The 10,045-nt window shown below is 45.0% G+C and overlaps 1 protein-coding gene across 1 annotated transcript in view; it reads right to left on the bottom strand.

Moving 5' to 3' along the window:
- Positions 1-1,579: 1,579 nt before the first annotated feature.
- LONRF2 (LON peptidase N-terminal domain and ring finger 2) overlaps positions 1,580-10,045 on the bottom strand; it is a 25,085-nt gene continuing 16,619 nt past the window's right edge. Inside the window, 4 exon segments of the mRNA XM_086327944.1 lie at positions 1,580-3,392; positions 7,925-8,031; positions 8,034-8,067; positions 10,012-10,043. Of these exon segments, the coding sequence (XP_086184070.1) occupies positions 3,198-3,392; positions 7,925-8,031; positions 8,034-8,067; positions 10,012-10,043 (368 nt within the window). The 3' untranslated portion in view covers positions 1,580-3,197.

Genomic DNA, 10,045 nt, shown 5'->3' with positions numbered 1-10,045 from the left:
GTATCAGCTGCATTTCAAAGACACAGGCAGGGATGGAATTATGAATCAAGTCACTCAGAAGAGTGACTGGAAAAATATCTAACAGAGTGTACTGTGCTTCCAGTGTTAAATTTAAGGAAGAAAAATTAACCCCCAAACTTTTATCACTCTAAGCAGATTCTGTTTTTATTCTGATGTAACTAGAGCATTAGGACCAGAAAGTTTTCAGTGAAGTTAAACTGGAATGCTCTGACTTTGAACAAGGAATTACATTATTTTCTGAGATATCCTTAGACATAACATCTCTATCATAGTAAAAAAAAAAAAAAAAAAAAGAGGAAGGAGGAACAGGGAGGCATATGAACCACTCTGTTTTAACTAGACTTGTAGCAAACCAGAGTTGGGATTCCTTGAAGTTTGTAAGAGGAAGCTTTCTTCCTAATACAACTTGGGATATTGTTTCTTTCATTCGACTTCATGATAAATAATGTACTCCAAGTGCTCAGGAAGCACCCACCTCCTTCTGTTTTGAATGATGTGGAGGTGTGAGGCTACACAGAGCATGAAGTGACTGCAGTCCATTCCCTTTGGTGTCAAAAAACAAAAACAAACAAACAAAAAAAGCTTTTGACTTAGAAAATGAACTTACGTTTGCCAGGAGAATGGATAATTACGGAGTTAGGGATGGACATGGACACACTGCTCTATTTAAAATGGATAACCAACAAAGACCTACTGTGGGGAATTCTGCTCAATGTTATGTACCAGCCTGGATGGAGCAGGGTTTGGGGGAGAACGGATACATGTATATGTCTGGCTGAGCCCCTTCAATTTTCACCTGAAACTATCACAACATTGTTAATCTGCTCTATCCCAATACAAAATTAAAAGTTCAAAGTTAAAAATAAAGAAAAAATTTCCGCTGCTCTGGGCTGCATCATCACTGCTGACCAGGCTTTTATACGAGAACACTCAGAACAATACGGCTCAGAAAGGGGCAGACCGAATGAGGAAGACGTTAACAATGATTCTGGTTAAAGAACTGTGCGAGTTACAACATTTCAAGAGTGAGGCTGAGAAAGCAATAGTATCCAACTGGTACGAGAAAACTCTATACTCTGAGCACAGAAACTTAACTTCAGGACATTTCCTGGAGAAAGGATCACACTGTGGTTATCTGGACACCCCCACACAGAACAGCAATGATAAGGCTTTAAGGTAGAAAAGGATTTTCAAGAAGAGAAAGACCACAGTCAAGGTACACTCACAGTCAAGAACTGCTTCTAACAGAGGTTTCTGGTATACCGCAGTTCTGCTTTCTTTCAGGTGATCAGCTTAGGCTGTAATGCCTGAAAATGGTGACCACTACCGTCAGTGCAGGGGCTGCTAGTGGTCAAGAATTCACGTGCCAGTGCAGGAGATGCCTGGGGCAGCAAGATCCCCTGGGGAAGGAAATGGCAACCCACTCCAGTATTCTTGCCTAGAAAATTCCCTGGACAGAGGAGCCTGGCGGGCTACATACAGTCCATGGCATTGCAAAGAGTCAGACATGACTGAGAGATTGGGCACACACATTGTCAACGCATGAATCAATAACAGATTTTAGAAATCACTTGGCCAAATTGCCTTTAAACCATGTTTAAGATGAGATTTGAGATACACAGTATGTAAGGCACTGGAAACAGGGATTGGAAAATACCTTCAAATTTTGTCTTTGTGATTAAGTTAAGTATTTGCTCACTCCATAATGAAACTGAGTTTTAGCCACTGAAACCTCCTACAACTAAAAACAAATATGACTACGAAGTCTTTCTAATAAAAATGCTTGATGGACTGATGAACCAATCACCACTGGTCATCATTAACTGCATTTTTTAAAACTCAAAAATCACATATCTTGAATGAATAATAAAGCAAAACTCAAAGCTGTGATAACTCTCTAGTGTGGTTTTCATCATCTCTTCATTAAAAACATCCACCTCACAGACCAAGAAGCCACCTAAACATACCAGCTGTCGGGCCAGTGACAATGAGTCAGCACAATGTGTTTAAACGGTTATTCCAACTAACATCATCAATATGCACCAGGGGGTTGGAAGTTATACACGGTATTTGAATAGATAACAACTAGTCTGATCATAGTAAAACTTAAAAAAAAAAAAATTTTAGGCTGGGTTTGGAAAAAAAAAAAACTTGCTAAATATTTACACCCCATACCCACCTCCCTCTCTTTGTATATTGTCCTGGTGTGCTTTTTTGGGATAAACAGATACGGAATTCATAGCAGCTTTTTAACGTCTTTCAGTGGATGGACAGTGAGCTCAAATTTACTGATGGGTCTAACATCTAATGCCAATCTGAGTAGAAACACAACATTTTCTAAATGCTTCACACCCACTGGATTAATAAGACATTGTGTTTCCAAGGGGTCTCTGCACTATTTTGGTTGTATTCTTAACATCCCAATATGGGTGGAATTCTAGCTCCCTTTATTCATTCTGTGCTGTGTGGGTGTGCAGGTGGGTGTGTGTGCACGCACAAATACATATCCTCAAATCAACTACGCTGTTTTCAGGCTTTTCTACACCCAAGGTACACCTTCTTATATTCTGATATTCATTTAGTTAAAACGTGCAATTCACCACGTTGGAACTACTGCAGGACACAACAACACAGCTCTATCTGGTTCTATACCACTTCCTGGATAAGGACTAACTTCACCCCCCACACTGGACAACGGTTTGATTCCTCCATTTCACACAAAGCCTAATAAGCATGTTTTCAGCTAGTCCGGACTCTGAGAAATATGCTTCCAGATAACAAGACAGTTTCCTTCTTACTACCCACCCACGCAAGCAAGCTGTTCCCGTCTGGAGGAGCAAGACACTTCACTGGGAAGGCAATCTTCTTTCTGGCAAAACCTAAACCACTCGTCAATCATCTTTAGTGTACTGAGCACTGGAAGCATCTGTTCCAAAGAGATTTTTTTAGGTTGTTTTCCAACCATGGGATCCACTCAGATTTCAGGCTGACCTTGTACGGAGTCAGATTCCATCTAGAACAGACTTAACTTCTGAGTAGGAGGCAACGTCTGCCAAGTGTTCCATTCTGGAACCCTATCAACAAGCATTTTACAAAGCATGATGGATGGATGTTAACTCGTCCGTCCCTGGCACGCCTCATAAAAATTCAAGGCCTTCCAGAAGCCTCGACAGAAATCAACTATTTCTCTCCTTGCTATTAATGAGCTCTTGCCGACTATTCATCTTACGCGTGATGATGACTAATATTCGCCCAATGGCAAGCAGGCGCTCTTTGAGTGAGATCATGCCCAGTGTGGCCAGTTGAGCCTTCTGTGCCAATGGCAACACCGCCAGCATCCACCAGGACCACGCAGGACCACTAGGGTTACTCTGCAAAAGAAAGGAAGACAGAATCAGCAGCTCAAGTAGAAGCCTATTCTCAATGTGGTCTTCTGTCTCATCAACACGACCAAGAATTAAATGCTGCCTTCTCTAAGGTCTACTGCAATGGCACCCCGCTCCAGTACTCTTGCCTGGAAAATCCCATGGACAGAGGAGCCTGGTAGGCTGTAGTCCATGGGGTCGCTGAGGGTCGGACACGACTGAGCGACTTCACTTTCGCTTTTCACTTTCATGCATTGGAGAAGGAAATGGCAACCCACTCCAGTGTTCTTGCCTGGAGAATCCCAGGGACGGGGGAGCCTGGTCGGCTGCCGTCTCTGGGGTCACACAGAGTCAGACACGACTGAAGCGACTTAGCAGCAGCAGCAGCAGCACCATTCATTCAGCCCTAAAACACAAAGCTTACTTTTTAAAAAGCTTTTTATAATTTATTTCAGTCCGTGCTGGGTCTTTGCTGGTGCGTGGGCTTTCCTCTAGCTGCAGAGATTGGGGGCTACTCTCCGGTTGCAGTGCAAGGGTCTCTCATTGCTGTGGCTTCTCTTGTTGCAGAGCAGGGGCTCTAGTGTGCACAGGCTTCAGCACTCGCAGTTTCCAGGCTTTACAGCACAGGCTCAGTACTTGTGGCGCACAGGCTTAGCTGCTCTGTGGCATGTGGGGTCTTCCCGGATTGGGGATCAAACCTGTGTCTCCTGCACCGGCAGGCAGAGTCTCTACCACAGAGCTACCAGGGAAGCCAAGACAAAGCTTACTTGTATGTTACACACTTAAATGGGGGAAATTCACATAAGGAAGAACCTGCCAAGAGACGCATCTTCCACGGAAAACTCTTCATGAATTAGTTGTTCTTAGTCTCTTAAAGCTCTAGTTCATGATTCTCCTGGTGGTTCAGTGACTAAGACTCCAAGCTCCCAATACAGGGGGCCTGGGTTCAATCCCTGGTCAGGGAACTGGATCCACATGCCACAACTAATAAGACCAAACACAGCCAAATTAATAATAATAAAGCTCTAGTTCAAAGTCTATGACCCATTAGAAGAAGCGATCATAATTTTTATCTCTACTTTCCAATGTTCTGTTATTGTTTTCTAAACATGCTCTACAAAGCAAAATGTTTATAAAGAAACAGTATAGGTACAAATTTGACTGTTACAAATCTTATAATAAAGTCAATGAGACAAATATACATATATATGAAATAGCTATATATATGAGTTACTGTTAAATACATATATGTGCGTGGCATTGTGGTTTAGTTGCTAAGTCGTGTCTGACTCTTGTGACCTCATGGACTGTAACCCACCAGACTCCTCTGTTCATGGACTTTTCCAGATAAGAATACTAGAATGGTTAGCCATTTCCTTCTCAGGGGATCTTCCTGATCCAGGGATCAACCCCAGGTCTCCTGCATTGTAGGTGTATTCTTTTACCAACTGAGCCACCTGGGAACCCCATTTAATGAATTACTATTAAATATATATATGAATTATTATGCCACCTGATAGCCTTTGTTTCATAAGCAAACAGGCACTTCTGGATTGAGCTCTGAGCAAAAGGTAACCACAGAGTTGTTTTCAATATTCCTGGAACTGAAACCAAGATACCCAGGTCTCCCTCCTTCTCCTCCATCCCCATTCCAGAAGCAAGCAGAATCCAAACTGGGAACCAGGGAGGGTGGCTCCGGGCTCACCTTAGCTCAGGGTGAGAGATGAAGAATGGCACCAAGGTCAAAGGGCATGGCGCCGCCCACATCACCGTGCAGAAGGCACCCACCTCCCCTCCAAGGGAAGACGGCACAAGTGTCGGACAAAACAACCTTCTCTATGGTTCATACCCTCTTTTCCTCCTCACTTTACTGAGTAGGGAGACACCGAGTAGCAGGCTTAATGGGAAAGCCTCAGCATAAAGGGCCTTCCCTGGTCGCTCGGACGGTAAAGAATCCGCCTGCAGTGGAAGAGACCCAGGTTCGATCCCTGGGTTGGGAAGATTCCCCTAGAGAAGGGAATGGTTACCCACTCCAGTATTCCTGCCTAGAGAATCCCATGGACAGAGGAGCCTGGCGGGCTACAGTCCATGGGGATGCAAGGAGCTGGACACAACTGAGTGACTAACACTTTTACTTTCAGCATAAAAATACCTCCCACATAGGACCTAAAATCCTCCGCAGTGGGAAGACAGGCGGTCTCCCAAAGGTGTTCACCTTTAGGTTCCCGAAGCCCGTGACTATGCAGCTTACACGGCGGCAGGGACCCTGCAGATGCGAGTGAGACAGGGACCTGGAAAGGTGCAGAGATGATGCTGGATTGTTCCTGGCGGGTTCAACCTCATCACAAAGGTCCTTCCAGCAAAGAGCTGCTCTGGGCTGTGGTCAGAGGTGGGTGTGAATTATGGAATAAGGGTCAGAGGTCAACACTGCTAGCCTGGAAGATGGAGGAAGGGGCCAGAGCCAAGGAACACCAGTAGCCTTTCAAGCCCAGAGAAGGGGAGGAAATGGATTCCCCTTTAGAGCCTCCAGCAAGGAATCAAGTCTTGCTAACACTTTGATCACAGCCTGGTGAGACCTGTGAGGGATTTCTAATCCCCAAACTGTACAATAATAAATTTCTGCTGTTTTTAAGCCATGACAATCATGCAATGTGTTACAAGTAGAGAAAAATTTGGGTTAATAGCAAAAACACCTAGAAAAAAGGATAATTCATACTGTCATCAAGCTAGCCTAATCACCTTGCTTTCTGAATCTGAGCTACAAAACAGAGGAGGAGTAGAGATTATAATAGAGCGGAGGGTGAGGAATGCCTGAGGGTGACTTTTGACCCAAAGCATTTTCCTGGGTTTGGAAAGACAGAACTCACATGAGAGTAAAAGACACAAGCCACCAAGAGACACAAAAAGAAAGGAAAATTGATGAAAACAATATAAGACACTTCACCTGACCCTAAACCTGCCAAGACCTGGCCCTGTCCCCTCCCGTCTCTAGGACACTTGAGTGGGCACAGCAGGAGGAAGTATACACTCTCAGTCACAAGCCCGCACCATCCCCTCCTGGGTGCTGCTGCTAAGTCACTTCAGTCGTGTCCAACTCTGTGCAACCCCATAAACAGCAGCCCACCAGGCTCCGCTGTCCCTGGGATTCTCCAGGCAGCAACACTGGAGTGGGTTGCCATTTCCTTCTCCAATGCATGAAAGTGAACAGTGAAAGTGAAGTCGCTCAGTGGTGTCCGACCCTCAGCAACCCCATGGACAGCAGCCTACCAGGCTCTTCCGTCCATGGGATTTTCCAGGCAAGAGTACTGGAGTAGGTTGCCATTGCCTTCTCCGCCCCTCCTGGCTCCGTGGTCCAAACATGGGGGAGACGAGCCATTTGCACTTAGCAATGCTTCACAGACCTGAAGCCTGTTCATCACTGAAATACAACGGAATATTACTCATCCGTAAGAGGAACAAAACTGGGTCCTTTGGAGTGATGTGGATGAACCTAGAGTCTGTCATACAGAGTGAAGTAAGTCAGAAAGAGAAAAACAAATACTGTATATTAACACATGTACATGGAGTCTAGAAAGATGATACTGATGGACCTATCTGTAGGGCAGGAATAGAGGAGCAGACGTAGGGAACAGAATTGTGGACACAGAGAGGGGAGGAGAGGGAGGGACTAATGAGACAGGAGCATTGAAATATACCCACTATGTGTAAAACAGGTAGCTAGTGGGAATGTGCTATATAACACAGGCGCTCAGCTCGGTGATCTGTGATGACCTAGAGGGGTGGGATGCTGGGGGAGAGGAAGGAGGCTGAAGAGGGAGGAGATGTATGTACACATGCGGCTGATTCACTCTGTTGTACAGCAGAAATTAACACAACATTATAAAGCAACTATACTCCAATAAAAACAAAACCCTATGATAAACCAAAATGGAAAAGAACACTAATAAAAGAATGCATACACAGGTGTAACTGAATTCCTTTGCTGTATAACAAATTAACAACACTGTAAATCAACTATACTTCAATAAAAATAAATAATAAGAGAAAAAAAAAAAGAGCATCACTGAAGCACTCCTGGGAGCAGAGAGAAAGCCCATGAAGATGGGACAGAGGACTAGGAAAGCTTCTAAATTAATGACAGAGAATTTTCTCATTTATTCAATGCCTGTTCATTAGAGGTAAGGCAGGATTAGGTACAAAAAACGGGGTCTATCCTGCTGATGGGACGACAATTACCAAATCTTCTGATGTTGGTGAGAGAAGTACAAAAGAGACAGCCAATCAGAATAAACTGATTTCTGACAGAAAACAAATTACCTTCACGTAGTATTTATCAGAAAGCATTTATCATTTTTGCTCCACAAGGCACATGCTACTCTACCAGGTGTCTCTCTGGGCTGTTGATAAATGAGATGGTTCATAAACGGCCGTAACGGAGTAGGCAGCAGAGCAGGTACTGCCAAGCTTCGCTGGAGTGTGATGCGTCTCGGCACACGACGGCAGGAATATCAGCACTATGAAATATCAGCACAGCATACCTGAGGCTCAGGTTCTCTGTCTGGCATCGATCCAAAATGGCTTAAAATCTGCTCTTTTGTGGGATCCTGAAGTGACACAAACCAGGACACAGACTGCTGATAAACTACAGCACACAGAGTTCCTCGCACTCTGGGCCTTCCACCTGGTCAAGGAAGAGAGACAGCCTTTTCAGCGATTCATTATCACACTTGTGTGTCCATTACACAGTGAGCAAGGCCACGTCTGCTGAGCAGATCCCTGGCATTTAGCACTTCAGTAATTCATTAGCATTTCAATAAACGGACAGGTGGCGCTACTGGTAAAGAATCTGCCTGCCAACGTAGGAGATGTGGGTTCCATCCCTGGGTCAGCAAGATCCCCTGGAGAGGGAAATGGCAACCCACTCCACTACTCTTGCCTGGGAAATCCCATGGACAGAGGGGCCCGGCGGGCTGCAGTCCACGGGGTGCAAAGATCAGACAGGATGGAGCGCGCACACACACGAGTACACAAGCTCAATGCAGAAATCTGCACTGTTACACAGTGGTGCCCAATCTATCCCATGTTCATCGGTAACACCCAGATGGTTCTCTTACTATCTTAATATAAAAACGCATCTGATATTATTAGGAATCATTTTTAACAGCTACATGCAATCCTACATTTAAAATATACCATAATTTATTCAACAATTCACATAAGATGTATTCTATTAATAAGATAACACAAATAATATTAAGTAATTATGCAAAGTGTTTTTTTCCATATGTGCATGAGAAGGGGCTGTCATTGCCTCAGGATAGATTCCCAGAAGCAGAATTACCAAGTCAAAGAGTTGTTGTTTAGTTGCTTAGTCGTGTCCGACTCTTTGTGACCCATGGGTTATAGCCCACCAGGCTCCTCAGTCTATGGGATTTTCCAGGCAAGAATGCTGGAGTGGGTTGCCACTTCCTTCTCCAGGGGATCTTCCCAATCCAGGAATGGAACCCTTGTCTTCTGCACTGGTAGGCGGATTCTTTACCCCTGAGCCACCAGGGAAGTTCAAGTCAAAGAGTTTTAGCAGTTTAAAACCTGTATTCCACGCCACCAAACTGTACTTCAAAAGACATGCTGTACAGCAACAGCATACTCACGGCCTGAGCCTGATGCCGGGGAGATCCTACAGCTTCAGGAGGACACACCCTGCTGCCTGGGCTCCATCCTACGTAGGAACACTGAGCGGAAACAGCTCCAGGGGGCCCAGGTTTGTTCTGGCTTCATCCCTGCCTCTCATGTGGGAATGCTAGCCAGTTGCTCAGCCGCCTTAGGGTAGAACATCCTCATCTGTCAAACGGGAGTAAACCACTAAGGTCCTTTCTGACTGCAAGACTATAGCATTTATGAAAAGTGGGGTAGACTCTGGAATTAGATTATAACACACAACCATTCTTAATTTGATTAAAAAGCAAAGATATCATTTTGCCAACGAAGATCCGTATTGTCAAAGTTGTGGTTTTTCCAGTAGTCATGTACAGATGTGAGTTGGATCATAAAGAAGGCTGAGCACCAAAGAATTGATGCTTTCGAACTGTGGAGTTGGAGAAGACTCTTGAAAGTCCCCTGGACAGCAAGATCAAACAAGTCAATCCTAAAGGAAATCAACCCTGAATACTGTTTGGAAGGACTGATGCTAAAGCTTAAGTTCCAATACTTTGGCCACCTGATGTGAACAGCCAACTCATCGAAAAAGACCCTGATGCTGGGAAAGACTGAAGGCAGGAGGAGAAGGGGATGACAGAGGATGAGACGGTTGGATGGCATCACTGATTCAATGCACATGAACTTGGACGAATTTCAGGAGATGGTGAGGGACAGAGAAGACTGGCGTGCTGCAGTCCAAGGGGTTGCAAAGAGTCGGACACGACTTAGCGACTAAACAACAATAGAAGAGGAACCCTGAGAGCCACCACACTCAGTCGTCATCTTCCAACCAGTTCCCTGTGCCCCAGACCGTGCCGTTCACCTGGCTGCATTCTGCCCTCTGGCCCGTGAGGCGCGCTGCCCAAAGGTGAGCAGAAAGAGCGGCTGGAGAGGGGACGGAGCTGGCACTGCAGGGGTGACTACTCACCCTTTCATCTTCCAAGTATTCAATGTCTGCCTGT

The sequence above is a fragment of the Bos grunniens genome, chromosome 11 (assembly GCF_055505025.1).
Source record: "Bos grunniens cultivar Pamir isolate PY7600 chromosome 11, Bosgru_T2T1.0, whole genome shotgun sequence".
Classification (NCBI taxonomy): domain Eukaryota; kingdom Metazoa; phylum Chordata; class Mammalia; order Artiodactyla; family Bovidae; genus Bos; species Bos grunniens.
This window is presented reverse-complemented; position numbering and strand designations above follow the sequence as displayed.